Below are 27,814 nucleotides of genomic sequence, written 5' to 3'. Positions count from 1 at the left end.
GCCCCTGGTGCCACACTCTAATCAGCTAATTAACTCAAACCACCTGCAAAAGCCTTTAAATGGTCTTTCAGTCTAGTTCTATAGGCTACACAATCATGGGGAAGACTGCTGACTTGACAGTTGTCCAAAAGACGACCATCGACACCTTGCACAAGGAGGGCAAGACACAAAAGGTCATCGCTAAAGAGGCTGGCTGTTCACAGAGCTCAGTGTCCAAGCACATTAATAGAGAGGCGAAGGGAAGGAAAAGATGTGGTCGAAAAAAGTGTACAAGCAAGAGAGATAACCGCACCCTGGAGAGGATTGTGAAACAAAACCCATTCAAAAATGTGGGGGAGATTCAGAAAGAGTGGACTGCAGCTGGAGTGAGTGCTTCAAGAACCACCACACACAGACGTATGAAAGACATGGGTTTCTGCTGTCGCATTCCTTGTGTCAAGCCACTCTTGAACCACAGACAGCGTCAGAAGCGTCTTGCCTGGGCTAAAGAGAAACAGGACTGGACTGCTGGTGAGTGGTCCAAAGTCATGTTCTCTGGTGAAAGTAAATTTTGCATTTCCTTTGGAAATCAAGGTCCCAGAGTCTGGAGGAAAAGAAGAGAGGCACTTCATCCACGTTGCTTGAAGTCCAGTGTAAAGTTTCCACAGTCAGTGATGGTTTGGGGTGCCATGTCATCTGCTGGTGTTGGTCCATTGTGTTTTCTGAGGTCCAGGGTCAACGCAGCCACATACCAGGAAGTTTTAGAGCACTTCATGCTTCCTGCAGCTGACCAACTTTTTGGAGATGCAGATTTCATTTTCCAACAGGACTTGGCACCTGCACACAGTGCCAAAGCTACCAGTACCTGGTTGAAGGACCATGGTATCCCTGTTCTTAATTGGCCAGCAAACTCTCCTGACCTTAACCCCATAGAAAATCTATGGGGTATTGTGAAGAAGAAGATGCAATACACCAGACCCAACAATTCAGAAGAGCTAAAAGCCACTATTAGAGCAACCTGGGCTATCATAACACCTGAGCAGTGCCACAGACTGATCGACTCCATGCCACGCCGCATTGCTGCAGTAATACAGGCCAAAGGAGGCCCAACTAAATACTGAGTGCTGTACATGCTCATACTTTTCATGTTCATACTTTTCAGTTGGCCAACATTTCTATAAATCCTTTGTTTTTATTGGTCTTCAGTAATATTCTAATTTTCTGATATGATGAATTTGAGATTTTCATTTGTTGTCATTTGTAATCATCAAAATTAAACAAAATAAACATCTGAAATATATGAGTTTGTATGTAATGTATGAATATAATATACAAGTTTCACTTTTTAAATGGAATTACTGAAATCAATCTACTTTTTCATGATATTCTAATTTTATGACCAGCACCTGTATAACTCTGGTGAATTTCAATGGTGAAGTCCTCTGGAAATCTTAAGGTTGTAGTAGGGAAGTCATTTAAATGTCAAATCATTCCGGCTTAAACATGTATATAAATGTACTCTTTATCAGACAAATGAAAATGTCTATTTCTAAAAAAAAATCCTGTCTTAAAACATGTAAGTTTTTTCTTTTTCGTTATTTAATGCAGGCCAGTTAGTTCTACGTCAGCCTGTTCACCTAAATTCAGCCAATCATATATTAACGGTCATCTGTCAATCAAATATTTTCGGTCACAGCATCTTGATTCATGTGTCGCAGCTAATATACGCAGCGGTTGAAATCAGAATAATTTCCTTTCCCCTCGAGTTGCGTCCCAGTGTTCACGGGGATGGACGTCTGTGTCTTCGGCAGGCGTAGAGCTAACAGAACTGGCAGCGTTGCGAGGCAAGGGCTCAAACATGTACGGCTGGAAGCCTTCTACACCAAACCAAGCTTCTGCCGCCCTGGCGTCCTCTTCCACAACATCTTCGTCCCCGCTTTCCTCCTCTAAATAAAAAATGGATGACGGAGGAGACTCATCCACGACCTCCGACACTAAACTCTGCTCCTCTTGCATGTTTCCGCTGTCCATAGCGTTCCTTGACAGCGTCGTTTCTAAGTCACCAATTTAGTGCTACTTGGTCCCAATGGAGTTTCTCATTGGGAACCTGTTAGCACTAAGTTGCTAACTGGTTAGCAAGATGCTTCCGAGAAAACGGCCTCAACCAAAATGCTTGCAAACCTTCCGCGACGATAATCCCGCCCCCTTGATAATCGACCAATCACATTCACTTTATTCACTGGTGTAAAGTCGGGCACCACTCAGGAGAATTCGGAAATGCAACGGTTGGAACAGCCGTTTCCCTACGACTTCAAATAATTGTTGTTGATTGCAGATGTGTCTAATAGTTCCCATTGATTTTGCTTGTAAAGCAGGGAGAATGGCGCTAGGCTTAACCGCACCGTGACGTCACTGCCAGAGGATAGCAGGAGGGTGGTGTTACTATAATAGGCCAAAAATGGCCGCTCCCAGACTCGGTGATCGCGATGAAAATTATTTTTATTTTTTCACTGATTAACGCTGAATTCATTAAATCACCGCAAACTTATTCGTTTTAGGTTTAAATAATGATCAATTGATCATTGCTTGCTGACCGGACTTTTCCTCTAAAAAAAAAAGTACATCATAAATATAATAAATATAAATAATAAAGTTATTTCTAATGTATAAAAAAACAGGAAGATATCAGGTTAATGAATAAATGCGTTAAAAATGGGAAGCAGATAAAGAAGATATAAAAATCACTAACGCAGGGTTTGTCGCTCTGAATGCTGTCTGACTATTGTTACGTTTCTATAGCTACTTACCGATCTGATCTAAACCTTGGTCGATCAAAAGTTCAAAAACTTTGTTCACACTGACACTAAATGCAATCGATCCAATCATAATTAAATATTTACCAAATGCACACAGCATTTAGTCAGAATAAATCATTTTAGCATTTGTGTAACTGTCTAATTTTCCAGCAGCGCTTTAGTAGTAGAAGAAGAAGCTGCCTGTTTTGTAAACAAACCCGTCTTGTTCGTTCATCCTCCACTTTAGCTACTGTTTGGGCCTCACCCGCACATTTCTTTTTCTTCAGTTCTTTATTCCTGTCTGTTGATTTAGCTTCTTTTTTTTTCCATTATGAACCTTTGTCATGTCATACTTATGCTTTTGTTGGTTATTTTTATTTTAGTTAAAGGCTCAGCTGTGCTTTATGCTAATGCTTCTTTGCTATGGGGTAGAGGACAGGATGACATGTTTATTCACACATTACAGTTAGAACCACCTTCTCAGGGAAGTCAGGGAAGTAAACAATGCAGAGCAACATTGAAAGAAGCCAAGGCGTAGTCAGTATACTTTATTATTTCACTCTTTTATCTGTCTGAATCCCTTCCACCAGAGCTGCTCCATGTTTATCGAATGTAAACATGGGAGCTGGTTCGGAGCTCGTCTGCCTGGCTGTGTGTTTCCTGGATGGGGCCGCCTTTTACAGCTCCCTTTTCTATCTCTGCTTCTGTCTCCTTGAACCCCAGTGGGCCTCAGCAGATGGCCGCTCACACTGAGCCTGGTTCTGCTGCAAGTTTCTTCCTGTTAAAAGGGAGTTTTTCCTCTCCACTGTCGCTACAAGCATGCTTAGTGTGAGGGAATTGTATTTGAGTCAATGAGTCGATGCAATCAACTGGTTTCCCTTAGATAGAAAACTTTGAATCAATCTGACTGGATGATCTGGTTGAACTGGAAAGTGCCTTGAGATGACGTGTTGTGAATTGGCTCTAAATAAATAAACTGAATTGAATTGAAATAAAAAAAAAAAAAGGTTTTCCAGCTTGTTAGATCAAAGCGGCTGGCGCGGTGTGTTGACGTCCGTATGTTGCTTTCAATGGGGTCGCATAATTTATCGGGTCAACCCGGCTCTGGTTTTCCCAAAGCATGTTGATCAGAGCTGAGGGGATTTTTAACGCGGGTCGCTTGTCGTGTCCTTTGACCCGGGTCGACACTCGTCAGCGAACTGTTCCCACAGGTTATCCATGTTCTCTAAACTATGGAGGCAATTTTGTTCCATTAATGTTGCAAGCAAACAGCCAGTTTTATACATATACATTTCAAGCAAAGAAAACTTACATTTTAGGATAGGAATAAAAAAAAAAAATACAATTGAGAAATAAAACCTTGAGAAATAAAAAGGTTTTTAAGATTATTTTTTTCTTTATTTTTGATAAAGAAGGAAAAAAAAATCAGATTTAATTTAAATGTTTCTTTTTTCTCTCCAGATTTTACATTTGCAAAACATCGTCCTTAGTTGTAACAATAAGGGAACATATTTCTCTTCACAGTGAAGATGATTAAAAAGGTTTAGTGTTGTTGGAAAAAGACTTTTCAATTTATTTTCCTCCAACATATATATTTTTTTCATTTATGTTTCTCATACTAAATGCTATTTTGTCTGTAGAATAAGTTTAAAATAATTCAAATTTGGCTTTTTAACAGTTTTGCACACATCAACAAAAACCTCAATTGTTTTGGCCTGTTTTGTTGATTCGACGTAATAACTTTATCCTCTTGGAGTATTTTTAAGAAGGAAATGTACTAAACAATTAACTAATAATGGTGGGATATTTCTGATTGAACAAAACACTCATCAAGCCAAATGTTGGTAAAGTCAAAATGTTTTGTAGATCCAATTACCCAGAAATTCAGAATGAATGTGTTTTAAAATTGTTTGTTCAGTATTACAGTACGCCTGCTATTCTTCCTTAAAATCAGTCACAAGTTGGTAGGCCTGTCACGATAATCAATAAATCAATTAATCGCACGATAAATAAAAACTATCAACGTCATTTAATTTATTGGCTATATCGTCTCTGCTTGTGTTTTTCTCTTTTTATTGATGACACATCTTATGTTAGGGTGGAAAAGCTCGAAATGGAACTGGTTTCAACTAGGGATGCACGATATAATTGGCCTCCTATCGGTATCGGCCTTAAAACTGAATATCGGACATCGGACACCCCACTGATATTTAACCCGATATTTGATCAGCTTCTGAGTTTCTAAAGCCTAAAAAAATAAATATTACTTCTTCCTCAAAAACTTATTTTTTTACAGACTTAAAAACTTCTAAAGACAAGGGAAAAAATATTGATACATTAAAATATCCCAATATCTTCATATGCTGATATACCATATAACAGAACGATTAAATTTCACGAGATTTTGAAAGTAAAATAGATCGATACCGCGTTTTTAAAAATCGATTTGATATCAGCATATGAAAATATATTTGAGTTTATTATTTTTCAAAGTGTCAGAAATGGATAACAAAACTGCTATTTTCAATGACTACTTATTTTTGTCCAGCTTTAACATCAGTATCGATATCGGTTATCGGCTACATGAGTTTTAAAATATCGGCATATCGGATATCGGCCAAAATCCCAATATCGTGCATCCCTAGTTTCAACAGCCGCAGTGTGGGAATATTTCGGATTCAAACCAAATGACCGAGGCGAACCGCTGAACCTATGCGAGCCAGTATGTCGTATTTGTCATAAAACAGTAGCAACTAAGAGCAGCAATACAACCAACCTACACATGCACCTAAAGCACAACAACCCAATGAAGTTTCTCCAGCTGGGGACAAAAAGTACAAGCGGTGGCCCGCCTGCATCTTCCAGTTCGCGACAGTCCACCATCACTGAAGCAATTAATTCACAGGCAGCATACAAAAAGGACTGTGCAAAGTGGCGCACGCTCACAGACAACGTAGTTCATTTAATTGCTAAAGAGATGCTTTCATTTAATATTGTTGAAAAGCCACAACAGACTTCATTATCTGTACTCTTTTGGTTGAATGTAGTTTTTATTTCCACTGTGGTTTTCTCTTGTGTTTAGTTTTTAAAGTGTATCTTTAGTTAACAGAGACTGAGAGTCCGTTTGATTGTTATTTCTCGTTTTATTTTGTTAACCAGTTGCAGCGTTCTGATGAAAATAAAGTGTGTTTATCTTTGGCAGGAAATCACATGCATTATTACTTCATTTCCATTAAATCAGAGTAAAGAGGTCTTCAAACAATATTATCGTTTATCGCAATAATTTTTGAGACAATTAATCGTTCAGCAAAATTTGTTATCGTGACAGGCCTACATGTTGCTCACCTCCTTATTTTTGATTTTGTTTGGTTGCTGCTGTTTGCCTGCTGCCAGATATGAAGGTTGTGTTGTGATGCCTCTTTATTTCCTTTTTTACTGTTAATGATGGACAGAGTTGTTTTTTTTTCTGAATGTGATCAGAAATGAGACACGATTTTGTCGTGCAGGTGATGAGCTCGACCAACGGAGAGCTGAACACGGACGACCCTACGGCCGGACATTCGAACGCACCAATCACAGCCAATGCAGAGGTCGAGGTCCCCGACGATATAAAGTAAGAACTAACACAAATAACCGAATGTTTTGTTTCTTTGAATGTAAGCAAACATTTATATATATTGATGAATCCATCCTACTATCAATGGATTTTAATCATTCCAATTTATAGTAAATAAAGCTCCACAAAAATTAGCCTTCTGGGACGCTAACGTGTTGCTTTAAAGAATATTACAAAACGTTTTTAAAAAAAAACAATCCACTGGACTTTGTTTCCACGTTTGAAGATGTTTAGCTTCCCATCCAGGAAGCTTTTTCAATTCAAAATGTCAGAAATAACGTTGAGTTCAAGGTTTTATAAAGTGGACCAAAAATAAAGCCTTGCTTTGGCTTAGAAAAAAAGCAAATTGAACCAGATGACGGTGTCTACCCCTTTGGAATGGGGGTCGTTTGGCTTCTCTTGTTTGCCTGCAATAACCGACACCTGTCTATGTTTCTGAAAGGGATTTCCTGGCCTGGCTGAACAGGCGAGATGTTCTGTTCCCCTGTAAGGGGGAGGGGATTGCAATGGTAGCAGGAAGGAATCAACTCAATCGCTGAATTAAACGTATATTAATAATTTAAAGAACACAATCAAATAAAATGATTCATGTATAATTACAATCTTTGTGAAGCTTGTCTTCCGTATAACATAGAAACTGGAAGCATTTAAGTAAATAAAAGTTCTTTAATCTGAGTCAAACTAGGCCATACATCACATTGCTTTGTTTACATTTAGCGGTCTTAATGAACCTCGGAGGAAAGACAAAACAGCTTTCTAGCAACATATGAAAAAACAAACTGTTCTGAAATTTAAAATCCATCTTCATTTTTTATCTTTTTTTTAACAAAATTATCCACATAATGGTTTAAATGTGAGGGAGTCTTCCATCAAAATGCCCAGATTTGTACTTGAGTGAACCAGCAGAATTTTCTTTGCTCCACAAAAGAACAGTGAGGGCGTCCTGGATGGGAAAAATATATTACCGTATTTTCTGGATTATAAGTCGCTCTGCAGAATAAGTAGCTCCAGCCATAAAATACATAATAAAGAAAGAAAAGACATATACACTCACCGGCCACTTTATTAGGTACCCCATGCTAGTAACGGGTTGGACCCCCTTTTGCCTTCAGAACTGCCTCAATTCTTGGTGGCATAGATTCAACAAGGTGCTGGAAGCATTCCTCAGGGAGTTTGGTCCATATTGACATGATGGCATCACACAGTTGCCGCAGATTTGTCGGCTGCACATCCATGATGGGAATCTCCCGTTCCACCACATCCCAAAGATGCTCTATTGGATTGAGATCTGGTGACTGTGGAGGCCATTTGAGGACAGTGAACTCATTGTCATGTTCAAGAAACCAGTCTGAGATGATTCCAGCTTTATGACATGGCGCATTTTCCTGCTGAAAGTAGCCATCAGAAGTTGGGTACATTGTGGTCATAAAGGGATGGACATGGTCAGCAACAATACTCAGGTAGGCTGTGGCGTTGCAACGATGCTCAATTGGTACCAAGGGGCCCAAAGAGTGCCAAGAAAATATTCCCCACACCATGACACCACCACCACCAGCCTGAACCGTTGATACAAGGCAGGATGGATCCATGCTTTCATGTTGTAGACGCCAAATTCTGACCCTACCATCCAAATGTCGCAGCAGAAATCGAGACTCATCAGACCAGGCAACGTTTTTCCAATCTTCTATTGTCCGATTTCGATGAGCTTGTGCAAATTGTAGCCTCAGTTTCCTGTTCTTAGCTGAAAGGAGTGGCACCCGGTGTGGTCTTCTGCTGCTGTAGCCCATCTGCCTCAAAGTTCGACGTACTGTGCGTTCAGAGATGCTCTTCTGCCCACCTTGGTTGTAACGGGTGGTTATTTGAGTCACTGTTGCTCTTCTATCAGCTCGAACCAGTCTGGCCATTCTCCTCTGACCTCTGGCATCAACAAGGCATTTCCGCCCACAGAACTGCCGCTCACTGGATGTTTTTTCTTTTTCGGACCATTCTCTGTAAACCCTAGAGATGGTTGTGCGTGAAAATCCCAGTAGATCAGCAGTTTCTGAAATACTCAGACCAGCCCTTCTGGCACCAACAATCATGCCACATTCAAAGTCACTCAAATCACCTTTCTTCCACATACTGATGCTCGGTTTGAACTGCAGGAGATTGTCTTGACCATGTCTACATGCCTAAAAGCACTGAGTTGACGCCATGTGATTGGCTGCTTAGAAATTAAGTGTTAACGAGCAGTCGGACAGGTGTACCTAATAAAGTGGCCGGTGAGTGTATGTCACATTGAAGTATAAGTTGCATTTTGGGGGGAAATTTATTTGATAAAATCCAACACCAAGAACACGTTATCTGCGTGTCATTTTTAAACAACTCCGCTAACTCCAACCTTTCTTTCTGCTGCTCGATTTTCCGCTGCATATTTTTCTCCTTGCAGAATATGATTTTCTTTTGGGTGCCATTTTTCTTAAGCCCTTCTCAGTTGTTTTTATAAGGTAATGCCAATGTTGAAATTATCCACACAGGCGGTTTAGTGTGAAACTAACATGTAAAATTATATAATAATGCGTTAATAATTTCACACATAAGTCGCACCCCTGGCCAAACTATGAAAAAAAAACTGACTTATAGTCCGGAAAATAAGGAAGTTTATTTTTATCAGCAATAAGAACAAGTTTCAAATGCTTTCAGATAGAATTCAATGGCCTCAGTAGAAAAGCTGTCATTTGCTTAAAAATGCAGATTTTATTTGTCCAAATTCATGCTATAAACTATAAATAGCAAGTTATATTGACCCCTTTGGCGCCCCCCTTGTGGACAGCCACAGCTCCAGAACAAATACCATCATTATGGAAGCAAATCGTTACCATATTTAAAATGAAAACGCATTTTCAGAAATGCTTTTTCATTGTAAGAATGTGGCTGAGGAAGAGCGGCTGCTGACGTCACTCTGCTGCGCCCGCCACTCAGAATGCTTTTTCGTTTTCGAGTTATGGACAGTTATGGTCAGGCAGACCATGAAAAAGAAAAAGCAATGTCTGCTGTGTTTTCTCTTTGATTATGGCATAAATTGTGCAGTGTTAAAGAAGAAAATGTAAATAGGATGATTGATTACTAATTTAATTTATTAGTCAAATAATGCAGCCACATTCTTAAAATTAAAAAGCATTTCTGAAAATGCTTTTTCATTTTCAAATTTTACATTTCAAATTGAATTTTGGTATGTATTTGCTGGGGTACATTTTGAAAAATAAATCATTTCTTAAAATCTTTTTCATTTTAAATATGGTAACGATTTGCTTCCATACATCATAGCTAATACATCGTTTTATTTCCTTCTACCCTTCGCTTTAAACTAAACCCATAAAAGTTTTATTGCTTGCTTTGAATAAATCAGCAGCTGTCATGAAATCCCTGTTTTTTTTTTCTTTTATAGATGCTGCTGTTTCTTCAAAAGGAGGAAGAGGAAAGCTCTCCAGAAACACAAGTGAAGAGACCAGAGAAAAACCTTTTGCGCTCTTCTTTATTTTTTTCTCTTTATTTCTCTGAAGCCATTTTCCTTGAACTCTTTCTCCTTTTCTTTATCTGCTAGTTTCTGCGCCGGTTTGTATATTTAAACCGTGAAATTGTTATTTTTTTTGTTTTGTTTTTCATTTCACCGCAGAATTTCAAATGTGCCGCCTGCTCCAGCGGTGCTCTCGGTATTTATGGCTGCAGATACAACAGTGGAGTAGTTAACAGACTGGATTCAGCTATTTACCAGAAGACTGACTGATTATTTTTTGTGCTCTTCCTTACTGACTGGATCAGAAGACGAAGTGTATTTCAGGAGATGCAAGCGAAGCAGACTTCCTACAGCATGGAAGCGGAGCCTGTCGGACCATGCGTGCAAACGACATGCACAAAGAATTCACGCTGCACATTTTGTTGAGCTCACAAAGAGACTCGATGGACAGAGATGCAGTTCTTGCACATAGTTTTTATTCCTTGGTGTCAAAGGAGTTGCTCGGTACCGGACCCGGGCCCAGATCGTATAATGGACCGGGATTGGTGTATTTCTCATTAACCATCTGAGAGAAACACTCCCACCCACCAGAAAACTCAAAACTTAAAGATGTTTATGTAAAATTTATGCTTTACTCTGAATTTGAGTTGTAACTAAAATAAGACTGTTCTCTTTTCAGTTTTTTGTTTTTTTCTCTCTTCTGAGTTGTTAAAGTTTGTTTTGTAGCTTCTTAGTGTGATCCTCAGAATGTATTTTTTTTAAATAACCTTTGAAATTTTTTGTTTCGGTTTTCCCTCTTTCTTTTTAGGTTGAAGGGTGGAAAGTTGGATAATGCCATTAAAAACAATGAAACAAAACACAAAGATATCTTTTATTGAAGTGACATGTCAGTAGCTGAAATAACTGCCCACTCAGAGCGGTAATTATGCAAAAAAAAAAAATATAGAGAGAGATATTTTATCCCTGAATATGTACTCTTCTATCCATAACTCATCAGCCGTAGTTCTACCTTCACTTGGTTCAAATTCTGTATAAACTTTAAGGTACTTTTTGCTATTTGATTAATAAGCAAATGATTAATTGACAGATCAATCCATTTAACAAAAATAATCTATAGTTACAGCCCAGATGGCAGCTTTCAGAGATATCTCAGATTCCATTCAATTTCTATATCTAGATGTAGGAATGATCAATTAAAGTAGATGTCTTCAATGTTTTCCAGGCAAAGGACCCCCAAACTGATGGTTAGATGGAGCGGGGACCCCCTAATTATATGTGTTGTATTAAATTATATTAAACTGGTCCTACAGTCACACTATTACAAATGGAGTAATGTAACTAAAGTAATTTCTCCCTGGGATTATTAAAGTATTTCTGATTCCTGGTTGATGGGACAGGTGTTGTGAATGAAACGGTGCCCAGCTTGAAAGAGCTCCTGTGTGTCGCTGAATGTGTGCATTGATGACTGAAAGACATCTTCTGCCTCCATTTATCTGTTTACTACAGTCTGTTGAATTCATCTTAATGTTTATTTAAAGACATTTCAATTAGCGGAAGAAATTGCAGGGAGGGAATATAAAAAAAAATAAATCAACCAAAACTTTGGCGTCCCTTATGCAGTACCTCTGTGGATCCTCTAGGGGTCGCAGACCCCCTGTTGAAGACCTCTGAATTAAAGCATAAAATATATATTTTTTTAACTTTCTGGATTAATTGAAAAAAGTAAAACACTGTTCTGATCAATGGAAAATGCGTCAGAATGTTCTTGGTTATAAATTTACTGAACTACGATCCTGAACCGCACAGCATTCTGGGGGATGTAGGCAGAGGAAAGAATTGTGCTTCTTGCAGCTAAACTAAACTAAAAAAAAAAAGTTAACTGATTTTTACATTTTATTTCAGTTTAGTATGGGAAAAAAGTCAGAATTCTGACTTTAACCTCAGAAAATTTGACTTTTTTCTCAGAATTCTGACTTTTTCTCAGAATTCGAACTGAATTCTGGCAATAAAAAAGTCAGAATTCTGAGATTAAAGTCAGACTTTGACTTTTTTCTCAGAATTCTGACTTTAACCTCAGAAAATTTGACTTTTTTCTCAGAATTCTGACTTTAACCTCAGAAAATTTGACTTTTTTCTCAGAATTCTGACTTTAACCTCAGAAAATTTGACTTTTTTCTCAGAATTCTGACTTTAACCTCAGAAAATTTGACTTTTTTCTCAGAATTCTGACTTTTTTTATTGTTAGAATTCAGTTCGAATTCTGAGAAAAAAAGTCAGAATTCTGAGAAAAAAGTCAAATTTTCTGAGGTTAAAGTCAGAATTCTGAGAAAAAAGTCAAAGTCTGACTTTAATCTCAGAATTCAATCCCATTATTTAAATCTGGCAATTTTCCAGTTTAGTTCTGACATGCGGCTGAAGCATCTTTGCTGCTCTGGCTGATCGGTTTAAAAGTGGGTCTGATGTACGTTGGGCGGAGCTACCCTATCCTTTCTTTGCCTGTAAAATTTGCAGCTATATATGCTGTGATCAGTGGGTAAAAAGTAGTTTTAATGTTTTTAAGTGAGAAAGTCCACCTGTTCATCCAGATTGCTCTGTTGGAGAAATTTCTCAAGAATTTTAGATAAGAAAGGAAGATTGGATATAGGTCTATAATTGACCAAGTCATCTGGGTCAAGAAACGGTTTCTTAAGTAAAGGTTTAATTACACCAACCTTAAAAGCCTTTTGTTACTGTTAGGTTTATGCTTTATACATCATGTGCATTGTTACTTTGTTAGCCGGATTAGAGAGAGTAGAAGGCCTTCCTTCACATTGTGGATGTCACTGTGTGTACGGAGATCATCTAATCAGGACAGCCTTTGTGTCTTTAAAAATACACAGGATATGGGAACATCTTGGAGCCGGTCTGATAGAGGAGAGCTATCTGTAACCCTGAGGCATGGATGGCGTGTCAGTTTCTGATACGGACAACTAAGCATCCACCTGGTGCAACACATAGACTCATGAGCTATAAGAATAAATAAAAGTATTTTATATAAATACATAGTAAAGTCAATATATTCATTTGAATATCTGTATTTTTAAATGAAATTAGATTTTTCAATTAAGAATTTTTTTATGTATTTTTAATTATTTAATGGGTTATTACCATTTATGTATATATTAATATATATATTAAATAAGAGTTTCCCCAGGAGGAGACACCAAGTGAAGGGTCACAACATGTTGTTTTGTTTTTTATTTTACAGTAATGTGAGATATATGGAAGGCTAAAACATATTGTGATTTACATAAATATACCATGAAATAGGTAAGGCAAGGCAAGGCAAATTTATTTGTATAGCACAATTCAGTACAAAGACAATGCAAAGTGCTTTACATGATTAAAATACAGGAAGATAAAACAGAATCAAAGCAAGTAGGAAAAAAATAAATAAATAAATATATAGGTAGATGTTACATTTACTATCTAATAAATGACTTCAAGATTAAATGAACAATTAGATAATTGTAAATCCGTTTCAAATTATGAATTAACCAATTAAGAAAATAGATTTATTAAAAAATGAATACTTCACTTTATTTTTATATTAGTAATTCTATGTATTTTTAGGGGTTTTCAGTCAGCTGCATTTTTATTTTTGGGGTCATAGGCTGAAACGTTTGGGAACCTCCGTATGAGATAAAGAATTATGGTGACATCTGCTCATTTCATGGTACATTTATGTATTTGGCTCTTTTTTTTGTTATATCACGATGGTTTTGATATTACAAATACAAAAAAATCTGAGAAAACAGAAAAGTTTCAAAATCGTGTCAATCTTTTTTTTTTATGTTTTTCATCAACCTTTTTTGATTGAAAAGTTTTTCAAAGTTTTATTCTAGGATTGGATTTTTTTATTAATTTTTTATTTTTTTTTTGGTAGCTGGAATGCTTTGTAGCATAGCATGGAAACAATCTTCTGATCCTGAATATGAACAAAACAAGGAGATGATTGTAAATTTCAGAAGAAATGGGAACAAGATGAATAATTTTAACATGACGGGAGAAGAAGTGGAGGGGGCCGAGGAGTATAAATACCTTGGTGTTCACCTGGACTTTGAACTGCACTGGAATTTCCATTTGGGTTTACATTGAATAAAATGCATTGAATAAAAATTTAACCATCAGCTGTTTTTAAAAAAAACGTCTGTCTGGTTTTTAGGTCTATTTTTCATGTTCATCAGGATAGAACCATCAGTAACAGTTATGGTGTCTGTTTGGCAGGAAACGGATGGTACATAATCAAACAGCTTTTATTATTTTATTTTATTTCTTTTATCTCTATGTATTTCTTTTTAATGCTTTTTTAAATGCTTTTTTGTAGCACTTTGAGGCCTTTTTGGTGAAAAGTGCATTATAAATTAAATGAATTATTATTATTATTATAAACAATAACTATTTAGCTGGCAAATGGAAATAAACCAGTTTTTCATGTGAGATGATTTTATTGTCAGAATTCTGAGATTAAAGTCAGAATTCTGAGAAAAAAGTCAGAATTCTGACTTTAATCTCAGAATTCTGAGAAAAAAGTCAGAATTCTGAGATTAAAGTCAGAATTCTGACTTCTTTCCCATGTTAAACTGAAATAAAATTTAAAAATCACTTTTTTTTTTTTTCAGTGGCCCTAATCCTCTTCCGTATCAGGGTATTGGTACCACATTGCTAAAAAACCTCTGTAAGGTCCCAGATATTAGAAAATATGTTAATATTGTTTTATGTATTCAATAATTAAATGTCTCCATTTTACCCAATGTTGATATGGATTTAACTAAGAAAATCTGGCCTCTATGTGATTGCTATTATTGTATTAAATATATAAGTTTCTTTTTTTGTTTAAAGCTAGTGTGTAACTTTTAGCGACATCTAACGTCCAGACTGCAGACCGCAGCAACATGAACATCTCCCCCCCACTGCTTCTCCCCCCCAACAGTACGGCGAGCGTTACGGGACAAAATGTCTTCCACGACGTCCGCATCACCTACCTTCTCAAGTGATGAGGTTTGTTTACATAGATAATTTTACAGATAGTATTTCATTAGTCTGTGTAGGGTATAGATTTCATGTAGACTTAAGATAATAAATATACCCGTTATTTTTTCTACATCGTTGTGACATTTTGGCGATCTCGCAATCGCTAGTTTGTTGGCTCTGCGCTGCCGTAGCACAAAGATGTCTGCCTCCATGGCTGCGAGACCCGCTCCTATGTAATTATAAATAACGAATTCTAAGGTAACGCAAATATTAAGGTTAAGAGGCTGAGCTCGTAGATGATGATAAATAACATAGTTATGTATAATATATTACATTTCTGACTGTATATCCCTGTAATTATTACACACTGTAGCTTTAAAAATAAATGAAGAAAACATTTAGCCTTGTCACAGTCTATTAAAAAAAGATAATTAAATATTAACATTCTTAGTTTTAATCAGATCGTTTTAAATTCAGGTTATTTTACTTCAATCCCACAACTCTTTGCAAATACCATGTGTATTTCGTTGAAATGGACAGTTGTTTTTGTTTTTTAAACAAGGACTTCATCACTATATATATATATATATATATATATATATATATATATATATATATATATATATAATTTTTTTTTCTAATAAACTTTATTAGAAAATGCTTTATAATACAGAAAGAAGTACAAATTCAAGGGAACAATCGCCAGGGGTTTGAACAAAAAGTAATAAATAAATAAAAAGTAAAAATAGCCAAAGTAAATAGATGCATGTAAAGGGGTAAAATTTAGAGCATAAAGATAAAGTTTTAACAGCCTTTTCGGTTTTTTAAGAGGACAATGTAGAAAATTAAGTTGTTGCTTCCTTTAAAAAAAGAGGTACATGAGGGTTTAATCATAATATTGTTACATTTATGGATATAAAACTTGGCCAACAGTCACAAAAGATTACATAAGAACAAATTTATATTTTGTGATTCCAAACAAAACATCTTTAAAATAAAGTTCAAATTTGTAATAAATATTGTCCAGAATGAAGCGACAGATACCTTGCCAAAAACGCCTGGTGTGTTCACAGGACCAAAACAGGTGAGAGATAGACTCTGAGTAAATGTTGCAGAAAGTACAAGTGGTATCAATGTCCTTTTTATATTTAACCAAAAATGACTTTACTGGATAACAGCGGTGAATGATCTTAAAGGAATCCATCCATCCATCCATCTTCCTCCGCTTATCCGGGGTCGGGTCGCGGGGGCAGCAGCTTAAGAAGCAGAGGAAACCTCTTTAACCTTGTTTACTAGTAAATATTTATTGGGTAAAGACCTTGTTTTGTTCCGACATACCTCTGAGATCAGACCATACCGAAATTATGTAAGGAACTGAGATGCAGTTTGCTTGGAATAAAGTACGAATATGTTTGTTGTTTTTATGAGATTTGGGTTGAAAACACAATTTACCTACATGGGTGTCAGTTAGTTCACTTGGAGGTTCTGGGCCTTTGGAGAACAGAGAAGTCTGACTTTTGAATAACATTATAACATCTGGTGGAATAGCATCAAAAACAAAAGCAAACAGTTTGGGGCTTATAGGAATCTTAAAGTGGCACAAAAATTCTTGATTATTAAAGAGAATTTTTTTTTTTTTTTTTTTTCCTTTGGATATGGAGATAAAAAACTTTATTTAACCAATGTACATTACACCAGGTACCAGTACAAAACTGCATTAATTGCATTCACAGAAAGTGCAAAAAGAATATGTTATTGATTTTAATGATTGTCTTTTTACTCTGTTTTTAATGTTATGGTCTTTTAACCTTGTTTTTATTTTCCCTTTTTTTAAATGTAGCACTTTGAGATTTGAATTCAAATGTAAAGTGCGTTACAAATAAAATTCCTTATTATTATTATTATTATCTTAATACAGAAGAAAAACAAATATAAGCAGACAGGGAACAATAATAATGGTAAAAATAATAAAGGGGCAACATTATATTATACTATTCAAGAACAGGGCGTTAAACCAGCAGATTAAATTTGCTCATGAAAGAGTATATATAATATATATATATATATATATATATATATATATATATATATATATATATATATATATATATATATATATATATATATATATATATATATATATATATATATATACTTTAAACTTTATTAGAAAAAGTTTTATAATACAGAAAGAAGTACAATTTTCAGTGAACAATCACCAGGGGTTTGAGCAAAAGAAAAAAAAAAAAGTAAAATAAAAAGTAATTAAATAAAAGTAAAAATAGCAATAGTAAATAGAAACATATTAAGGGATTACATAAATACTTTAAATTTAGAGCATAAAGTTATAGTTTTAGCAGCCTTTTTATTATTGGAGGAGGACAATGTAGAAAAATAAGTAGTTGCTTCCTTTAAAAAAGAAATACATGGGGGTTTAGTCACAATAATTTTACATTTGAGGATATAAAACTTGGCCAACAGTAACAAAAGATTACATAAGAAGAAATGTTCAGAAAGTTATTTTTTATATTTTGTGATTCCAAATAAAATATCTTTAAAATAAGGGTCAGATTTATCATATTTTCTGTTAGTTCTTTATGGATGTTTACATGACTACGTAATGACGTCACGGCGTAGACTTGGTATCCCAGCATGCAGCAGGAGGCCGTTCAGAGATCCCGCAGCTGGTAGTTGGAAGAGCGCCGAAGCGAGCAGGAGCGAACGGCCAGTAGAACTCAGACATTTCTTCCTCCATGTGAGATAAACTGAGCCGTCCACCTCGCAGGCAACAGAAAATATGCTGTTCGGGCGCCCGATGTGTTCCGCGAGCGAATTTTGAGTCTTCACCGTGAGCCTGCTCTCATTTTGGAGGATTCCTCCCTCCATCCTCCGGATCGCAGCAAACAGGCAATGACAACGGTCTCAGCAACCCCGCAGCAGATGAAGGACCGGCTGCTGCAGGCCATTGACAGTCAGAGCAATGTGAGGAATGCTAATGCTAGCTTTAGCTTGTTTATCTAGACTGTGGCTAACGCGAGATGGCAGTTCGCCGAGTGGCTTTTATAGGATTGACTTATCTTTTTTTAAAGAGAAAATGTTCAACACTGTACCCCAAACCGACTGCTCTATTGTTTCAGACAAAACGACACGAGCGTCTGAGTTGACAGCTAGCTTTCGAGCTAATTTAGCTGCAGCGCTGCCTTGATTAGACATCTCCCGTTACATACCGCTAGCATGCTAGCTGCTAGCATAGCCTTGATACCACGGCAACTTTGGAACATACAGCGACGAGGAGCGTCACAATCCGCTCATTTTACTTACATCTAAGTTGGAAGTCCTGCAACAGATCCGGGATATCGTGTGAGCTGCAGATTCTGGACTTCGGCAGGTCTAAACTGGAAATTAGCTTAAATGCTAAAGCCAGGTTTTAGGAAATAGTCGGGTCCTTCCTCCTTAACTAAGTTGAGTGCTAGCCGTAGCCTGTTCGCCTAACACAGGTATGTCTACCAGCTCATGGAAACATACAAAGTCCATTCAAAGCTTATAATCTTGTTCCTCTCGTATAGAGTCACGTGCTAAACACTTTTATACAGGTTTATTTTCAAAAAGGGCAGGATTTTGGAGCTGTCACTTCTGTGTCACCACCTTTGCTATGCAGCTTCGCTCTGCCTGTGAGGCATAAAGCTGAGATAAATATGATCCTTTCTTACTTTTGCAACTACACACAACCTGGAAGGATAAAGGATGGTCCAAATATTTATTGTTTTCTGTTGCTGAAAGGTTTACAGTAATGGGTTTTGTTATTGCTGGGATTAGTAACACTAACTATGTGTTCTCCAATCAACCTTTCTTAGAGGTTAGTGACTAAATATAAGTTGATTTCTTTGTAAGATTTTAGTTTGCTTAAGATTTCTCCCATTAGTTGTAAAGCAGAGTTAAATGCAGCGCTACTTTTAGATGTCAGGTGACAGCACAAAAAATAATTTTAATTTTAATAATTTATCACAGAAACAACCCCTGGGTAATGGAATTTATATTTTCATTGACTTTCTCATCTTAAGGGCTGTGGATGCTCCCACAGAAGTGTGTCGCAGTTAGCTTGTCACAGGTATGATGCAGATATTTTTGATTTATGCCAAATATTGAAGCATGGTCTGCGATATGTTATTCAACGCTATAATGCAAGAGGGACAATCACCAACTAGCTAGGATTCTGGGTGTTCGTGTGTCGGTTTGACAAGCTTCCTCATCCAATGCCGGACGACACACAGTTCACCTGTGAGTGTTCCCCAAAGACTGGCCGTGGCGCTGCGTTTTGGCTTCGGTTGCAAACCAACAGTCCGTCTCACAAACCTATAAGCTAGCATTCGGTCGGTGTCTGTAATGGTGTGTGAGGTGTGCCAGGCGTTGTGGACGGCACTGCAGCCAGAGTTTCTGCCATTAGGTACCAAACAGGAAATGTGCATAGTGTAGAGCACATGTAGAATTGACCAATCAGAGGCCTCCTTTCTCTATTCCCTGCAACGCTATTTGCTGCACTGTCTGTGGTCACCTACAACTTTTGGGAGGTGCACCAGAGTGTCTGGATAAGGGGAGGGGGGCCAAATCTGCGTTAACTACGTCACACGCAGAAGACCTGGTTTCTGAGCATCAAACCAGGCTTTACATTGTCAAGATCGAAAAGGTTAGCTTTAATAACTGTAAAGGATCAGCGACAGTTGAGGTTGTAATTAGTGAATTACACAAATTATCAGTGTGTGATCAGTTGTTGATTAATGGTTTATTAAATTAAAAGTTTTTGCACTGTATTAACTGATTAAATGTGCCTATGATATTGATTCCTTCCTGTAATGTTACCGCTGTCCATTAGAAGGCTGGTCCAGATTATTTTCTCTGTTTAATGAATCAAGAAGAATGAGCTTTGGGGTTCTGTTTCTAAATATAAAAACTGGATAAACTCCTGAAGTTATCACATGAATAGTGTCCCTTTGGTAGTGCTGCATGGCGGAGCAGCGTAACTTGAGGGTGTGATGATGGAAAAGTGCAGTGTATTATTCGAAACATTTGTAACCAGATAGAAAAAGACATACTAGCAGCTAGTACTATAGTTGGAAAGGGCTTTTATAAAGTGTCTTCAGGGAGCCGAGTTTTTAACATTCCTGTAAGAGCAACCAGAACCAGATGTTTAAGTCTTTCCCACCACTGATTATTGTATTACACCAAGAAACAGAGCTAGCTCACAGTTAGCATCCACTTCGTTCATCCAAAGTGGCAAATAGTTGAACGATATGTCGGAGCGAGAAACCCTGTCTGATAGAGATAGTGTTTTACTTATTTTATTACTTTTTTTATTTAGGAACCTAATATGTTTCTGTTTTGATATCTCTTCTAAGTGTGTCTAGTTTAATTAAGGAATTTTTTTCTTTATTTATTCAGTCGGTACAATACAGCTGGAGCAATAAGTAGTAAAAATGTGATGACGTACTGTATTTGGTTTCAGCCTACTGTAAAAAACTAGGGATGCACGATATTGGGATTTTGGCCGATATGCCGATATTTTAAAACTCATGTAGCCGATAACCGATATCGATACCGATTTTAAAGCTGGACAAAAATAAGTAGTCATTGAAAATAGCAGTTTTGTCATCCATTTCTGACACTTTGAAAAATAATATACTCTAATATATTTTCGTATGCTGATATCAAATTGATTTTTAAAAACGCGGTATCGATCTATTTTACTTTCAAAATCTCGTAAAATTTCATCGTTCTGTTACAAACTCTCGTGATATTTTGCAAATTCTTGTGAGATTTTGTTAGTAAAATAGATCGATACCCCGTCAATATATCAACATATAAAAATATGGCAACATTTGGTGAATTTTCGGGGGATTTCGTAGCATAACGATGACATATAGCAATATTTCATTAGTAAAAGAGATGGATATGGTGTTTTTAAATGGCAATATATCAGCATATGAAGATATTGGGATATTTTAATGTATCAATATTTTTTCCCTCGTCTTTAGAAGTTTTTAAGTCTGTAAAAAAGAAGTTTTTGAGGAAGAAGAAGAAGTAGTATTTTTTTATATTTTTTTTAGACTTTAGAAATTCAAAAGCTGATGAAATATCGGTTAAATATCGGTGCGGTGGCCGATGTCCGATATTCAGTTTTAAGGCCGATACCGATAGGGGGCCGATTATATCGTGCATCCCTATAAAAAATATACGTATATGTGTTTGTATGTATATGTATGTGTGTGTGTGTATGTTTATCCCTCCACATTATGGAAAGATCTCCCTTGATGGTAGAAAAGACTTGGGTTCCTATGAAAATGGCACTACTAAAATCAATCAATAGGTTGTCGATACTTTGAGATTAACTCATTTATCAATAATTTGTATTTTTGATTGGAACCTCAAAGGCAGGTCTTTAACAGGGGGTCCGTGACCTCTAGGGGGTCCTCAGAGGTACTGCATGGGGGTCTTAAAAGTTTTGGTTGATTAGACTTTTTTTTTTTTATATATATATATTCCTGTCTTTCAGTCATCAATGCACACATTCAGTGACACACAGGAGCTCTTTTCAAGCTGGGCACCATTTCATTCACAACACCTGTCCCATCAACCAGGAATCAGAATCAGAAATGCTTTAATAATCCCAGGGTGAAAATAGTTTAGTTACTTTACTCCGTCTGTAATAGAGTGACTATAGGAGCAGTTTGATAGAACACAATTTCATTCAATATATATAATTAGGGGGTCCCCGCTCCATCTCGCCATCAGTTTGGGGGTCCTTGGCCTGGAAAACGTTGAAGACCCCTGCTCAAAGGAAAAAAACAGAGCAGCCATTGCCTTTAGTTCAGAGACTTCCAGATGATTCAGCTACTTGGACTAACACTTCCAACGTCTTAAAGAAATTATGCCTTGTCCCTTTAAGCACCCAGAAATGTTATATTAAAAATGGGGTTAAAAACATGATTTGTCTCTGCAGAGAATCCATTTGAATTTTTAAAATCCTTGTTTCTGACTGTAATTCTAAACTGCTTCAACATTCAGATCACGAATGTTTTAAAAGTTGTAGTGCTTAGTTTTGAAATTTTAACCTACATCCACTCTTTCCCTGTCCTCCACACAGATATGCGATATGGCGGTTGTGTTGGAAGTAATTACCTGTCTTGAGAAGTACCCAATTACCAAAGAAGCACTCGAGGTAAGAAGTTAGATTCTGTGAAGAAACTATCTTTAGATGATCAATGTAGATGTTCAAATCGTTTTGGCTTGATTTGTTTTTTTTCTCTCCAGGAAACTCGACTTGGGAAATTGATTAACGATGTGAGGAAAAAGGCCAGGGATGAAGACCTTGCTAAGCGAGCCAAGAAACTGTTACGCAATTGGCAAAAACTGATTGAACCCGGGCCGGCGGGAGCTACGAGCCTCCCCGGATCGACCAACGGCAGCTCCCATCCCTGCAGGACTGATTCCTCCCCGGCGGACCTTTCCGTGTCGGGGAAAGGCGTCCCTGAAGTTAAAACTAGAAACGATGTCCACAACACGTACTCGCCCAAGGCCGAGAAATCAAGCAGCCGCAAACGGCGGGCAGAGCAGAGAGACAGTGGGGTGTTCTTACCCGAAAAGATCTCCAGGATGGCGTCGTATGAAAACTCTGTTTCCCCGCCCACCAATGGGATCGCAGCCAGCCCAGACGCCCTGCCTGACCAGGAGGTTGTCCCGTCTCCCGATAGATCCCGATTGGACCACCTTGAAAACGACAAAGTCAACAAGATTCCAATAAACGCCGTCAAGCCTCGCCCCAGCTCTCCTGGAGCGGCCAAACCGCTCAGCTCTTCCTCTCTGATCAAAGTCGCTGTGATGCAGCAGGCTAGATTGGACGAAGGGGGCGGTGGTTACCAAGCCAGAAGTCCTCGCAGCGTGGCGTCCAGTCCGAGGAGCGGAAAGCAGGACTCTGTATCCAAGCGCTCATCGGCATTTGCAGCTAAAGGAACACCCATCCCAAGCCCGTCTTCTAGAGACTCTCCCTTGCCTTTCTCTCAGTCGGTGTCCTCCCCGGGCCAAACATCGTACGCTTCTCATTGCCCGTCCCAGGACATTTCCGAATCCCTATCGGTTCCCCCTTCCCCGCTCATTCCTCAGCAAAACTCCGAACTACACAGATCAATGTTTGAGGCTGCGCCCGACAACACGGACGGGACGGCGGTGCTGAACTCTGAGCATAAAAGGAAAAAGTATAGGCCTAGAGACTTTTCTGTGAACTTGGACGGCCAAAAAGTAGAGGACACAACTAAACCCGTGAGGTTAAAAGAGCGCAGAATAACGTTCGACCCGGTCACAGGCCAGATCAAACCCTTGGTGCATAAAGAACCCTCTCAAGCAGAGGACATCCCCACTCCAGACCCCGCCGAGTCCAGGCAAAGAGCCGAGAGCGTCGTCCCGCAGCCCACTGCCACAACCTCCACCCCGACGACCGGCCCCGGCCCAAACCCTTTCCACCAGACGAACTGGAAGGAGCTGTCCAGGAACGAAATCATCCAGTCCTACTTGAACCTTCAGAGCAACGTGCTCACCTCCTCGGGGGTCCAGGCCCCTAGCGCACACTTTTTCATGTCGGAGTACCTGAAAAGGGAAGAACAGGAGACCAAGGAGTCGAGGAAAAAGCACGTTTTGCAGACGGACAGCTTGACGGGGGATTTGCCGGGGTTGAGTCGGGACGTGACGACCGAAGACTTGGACAGGATACACACACAGAACTGGCCCGGGGTCAACGGTTGTTACGACACCAAAGGCGCCTGGTATGATTGGACAGAGTGCATATCACTGGACCCTCACGGGGACGAAAGCAAATTGAACATCCTGCCATACGTTTGCCTCGACTGAGAGGTTTGGGAAGGCTGCTGTTTCTTTTTCCTCTCCTTTCTTTGTCTCAACAAAGAGACCTGATAGTTTGATTTTTTTTTTCTTTATTCTTATTATTATTTTGGTTTTGTTTGTCCACTGTGAGTTTGGCGAGAACCAGGCCGACTAAACTTCCCCCCCCTCCCTCCCTAATGGCTCTTTCTGTGAAAATCTCTTGAGACTTTGGTATTAAAAGCATAATGGTTGAAAGAAGAGTTCGGTTTGATATCAAGGGCAGTTTTGTTTTAAACCGAAAGAGTTTTTCACACCAAGAGAGGGCAGGATCATTTCTCCCCCAACCTGAAGGGTGACGGTCAGGCTGGTACTGAGATAATGATGCTGTTTTCATTTTCTCCTTGTTTCCTGAAGATACGATGCAGGATCCGGGGGGGGGGGGGTGTGTTAAATGAAGAGGGAAGGTTTGGCTCTGGCTCTTCTGTCCAGATGAACCCGCTGATAGAGTTGACTTAGCACAGTCCGAGCTGAACGTGTCCAGATGATCCGATACTGGAACATATTTAGCAGTTACAAGAGGCTTTATGTGAAATATTAAAAAAGTAAATTATAAGATTTCTTATGTATACATCTATTTATTTTTGAACATTTATGGGATGTCCTAAAAAAAACAAAAACATTTTTTTTTGTTTAAATTACAGCATCTTCATCACAGATCGCAGACATTTGTGTGTTTTTTTGTTTTGAGATTGGCTGAATATTTCCGGTTTATTAACATTCCAAGTACCGTTCACCGACTTTAACTCCATACCATCCATTGTTAAATGGTTCCAAAAGTGCAAATTTCTCATTGATAGTAAGGTCAGTCCATTAGCATGCTACCAGGTAGGATGTCGGATACCAGAGTCAAAAGGGAAGGCTTTATTTAAATGTTAAAACGCATTTATTGCTTTGGAAGATATTGTTTGCCTTCCTGTCTCAATATTTTTCCTGAGTGAGAAGAACCTAAGTGAATGATTCTGAATCATGTGACCAAAGGTCATTTAGATATCTGGATGTAGGGTTTTCTTTCTTTTCTTCTTCCCTAGTGAGTTCAAACACCCATCAGGATTGGAGAGTCCAGTTTTTCCCATCCGACAAGCAACAGTGTTTTATTTGAGTTTAAACGCACCAAATGATTTCAATCAGGATAGGCCTCTGTTCAACCCCTGTTCATTCATCCTTTTGGTTTTGGTTTTTTTCCCCACCTACCGATGTGCCTTGGTAAACGGTAAATCTGGAGTTCCTTCCGCGTTAAACATGCCTGTCTGTAGGTCAATGTGCGGGAAAGTCCCCCAAAAACCCACTAAGGATACGACCCTGGTTTATATATGCACCGATTTCTGTTACGTTTGTACACAGCGATCCGGGGGGGGGGGGGGGGGGGGGGCTGAAGCGGCATGCGACGGTAAACTGCACAACAAACGCAGCTGGCAATAAAGGACAAATGCTACCACAGCTTAAGGAATCTGTTTCTCTGGAGTTTTGACTGGGGCGTCTTTAGTTGTTCAGTGTTTAACATCTCTAAATTGTTTGAAAAATAAATGATCTAAATCTTTTCTTTTTCTCACCTGATGTGTGTGCTTGTGGGGGGGGGGGTATTATAGGGTATTCTGCCTATATGATGGTTTTAATGGCTTCTTTTTGATGTACAGTGAGAACTTTTGGATGCTGTGAGATCTCATCAGATGTTTCTATGGTAACTGAATTGTTTACAAGTTTACAATAGGATTTAGATATGGGGAGTTTCAAAACTTTGGACACAAAATGTTAACACTTTGATCCCTAAACCAGTCACAGGAAAAGGAAATTCAGTTTCACAACACTGATTTGTTTCAGGTGTTGATTTAATATAATTTACAGCTAATTAGCATTTTGTTCTAATATTTAAACATTGCATAAGACAGTTTTTTTTTTTAAAGTGTGCTGTTTGAGTTATGAAAGGGGGTATTTGTAGGATAAATATATATGGAGAGAAGTTTGTTCCAATATTATTGAAAGCAAAAAAACATGATTTAATAATGGAAATTTGAAGAAAATGCTTTTCAAAAATGGAATTAATAATCTTAATTTGACCCTTTTCAAATCCCAAATTGACAGATTTCACCTTCCATATTTCTGGGTGGATCAATAGAAGATAAAAATTCAGGCGGAGCAGATTAATTTCTACGTTTTTTTTCCATAAGCTGCCCAAAAATGTTGAGGGTAAAATCTGTAAAACCGTATTGGAGATGAATGCAATTTGTTAAAAACCTCTATTTCCCCCAAAAGAATTAGAAAATATAATCTGAAAAAGGAAATTGAAACATTAAAATCTTAAAACATGTTTTAGAAAAAAAAAAATCCCAAATAAAATTGGAAAAAATATATTTTGCTTTTGGATGCTGTGAGATCTCATCAGATGTTTCTATGGTAACTGAACTGTTTACAAGTTTACAATATGATTTAGATATGGGGAGTTTCAAAGCTTTGGACACAAAATGTTAACACTTTGATCTCTAAACCAGTCACAGGAAAATGAAATTCAGTTTCACAACACTGATTTGCTTCAGGTGTTGATTTAATATAATTTACAGCTAATTAGCATTTTATTCTAATATTTAAACATTGCATAAGACAGTTTTTTTTTAAAGTGTGCTGTTTGAGTTATGAAAGGGGGTATTTGTAGGATATATATATATGGAGAGGAGTTTGTTCCAATAATATTGAAAGCAAAAAAACATGATTTAATAATGGAAATTTGAAGAAAAACGCTTTTCAAAAATGGAATTAAAATAAAAAACGACCCAATTTAAAAAGTGATTTGTGTATACAATTTCTGGGTGAATCAATAGAAGTGCTGTTGCTAAAAATTCAGGCAGATCAGATTAATTTCTACGGTTCTTTCCATAAGCTGCCCAAAAATGTTGAGGGTAAAATCTGTAAAACCGTATTGGAGATGAATGCAATTTGTTAAAAAACTCTTATTTCCCCCAAAAGAATTAGAAAATATAATCTGAAAAAGGAAATTGAAACATTCAAATCTTAAAACATGTTTATGGGGAAAAAAAAAATTTTTTTTTTTTTTTTACTGGAAAATCTGGAACTTGCAAAGTGTAAAAATATTAGTTACGCACGTAAATTACTCACAAAAGCCTTTTTTTCCAAGTCTAATAATAATAATTTGAAAAGCATTTTGTTCCTTTTTTAACTCCTTTCTTTTGGTAATATTGGAACTAATTCTCCGCAGTATTAATGCTGCATCTTGCTAACGCTCACTGGGATGCTTGGTTTGTGTTGGACATGTCGGAGTTTTGGGGCCTTTAAAGCGCCGACCCCACCTGCACTCCATAACTTGGGAGTTTCCCTCAAATTCTTCATTTTAAACCACTGTTGCTTGTGCACAGTTCTCAACAGAACTTTTTTTCTTCCATTTAACCTTCTGTTGAAAGACTTGGCTACGACGATACTTCACCAGTTAGCTAATGTGGCCTATTTGGAGGAATCCTTTTAAAGGAAAAGTTCGGTCATATTCAGAATTCAAACTTCTTACAGTACTTTAAATAGGAAATTATTACATAGTTTTATTGCTTTACTGGAGGCATCCATGTTTGTCAAAGAACACTACTGCCACCTACTGGTTAGTGACGTCACGGTGCGGTATCGGCTGTTGATCAAGTCCCAGTGCTGTATCTGGTGTTTGTCACAACGAGCTATTATCCAAGTCATCTTGAAAACATTCTTCTAAATGTTGGCTACATACCTGTTTTTTCTCTGGCCAGAAGTTTGATGGCAAATGGCGCTAGGCTCACCGCACCGTGACGTCACTGCCGGATGATGGCAGGAGGGAGGTGTTACTATATTTGGGCAAAAATGGCCGCTCACAGACTCAGTGATTGCGACAAAAATTATTTAAAAATTTGTACTGATTAAGCTACTTTCATTAAATCACAATTAATTTGTTTGAGGTATAGAAAATGATCCATTGATTAATGATGTATCTTACATTCAGGCTTCTACATTATTCTG

General features: G+C 37.8%; 2 protein-coding genes across 4 annotated transcripts in view; both read left to right on the top strand.

Annotated features, from left to right (window-relative positions):
• The window catches only part of LOC119796367 (casein kinase I-like), a 46,266-nt gene extending 35,523 nt beyond the window's left edge, over nucleotides 1–10,743 (top strand). For all 3 annotated transcript variants that reach the window (XM_038304878.1, XM_038304877.1, XM_038304876.1), the window contains 2 exons: nucleotides 6,281–6,387; nucleotides 9,818–10,743. In XM_038304878.1, coding sequence (XP_038160806.1) covers nucleotides 6,281–6,387; nucleotides 9,818–9,872 — 162 coding nt within the window. In that variant the 3' untranslated portion in view covers nucleotides 9,873–10,743. The remainder of the gene's footprint in view (nucleotides 1–6,280; nucleotides 6,388–9,817) is intronic.
• A 6,814-nt stretch (nucleotides 10,744–17,557) lies between these two features.
• crsp7 (cofactor required for Sp1 transcriptional activation, subunit 7) lies at nucleotides 17,558–25,366 on the top strand. The gene is made up of 3 exons (XM_038304870.1): nucleotides 17,558–17,881; nucleotides 22,038–22,112; nucleotides 22,205–25,366. Exons 1-3 carry the CDS (start codon nucleotides 17,810–17,812, stop codon nucleotides 23,792–23,794), a joined length of 1,737 nt encoding a protein of 578 aa, XP_038160798.1. The 5' UTR covers nucleotides 17,558–17,809; the 3' UTR covers nucleotides 23,795–25,366.
• The last annotated feature ends 2,448 nt before the right edge of the window (nucleotides 25,367–27,814 follow it).

This window comes from Cyprinodon tularosa, unplaced genomic scaffold (genome assembly GCF_016077235.1).
Source record: "Cyprinodon tularosa strain WSP-4 unplaced genomic scaffold, ASM1607723v1 ctg545, whole genome shotgun sequence".
Classification (NCBI taxonomy): domain Eukaryota; kingdom Metazoa; phylum Chordata; class Actinopteri; order Cyprinodontiformes; family Cyprinodontidae; genus Cyprinodon; species Cyprinodon tularosa.
The sequence above is the reverse complement of the archived record's forward strand: the minus strand, read 5'-3'. Positions and strand labels throughout refer to the sequence as shown.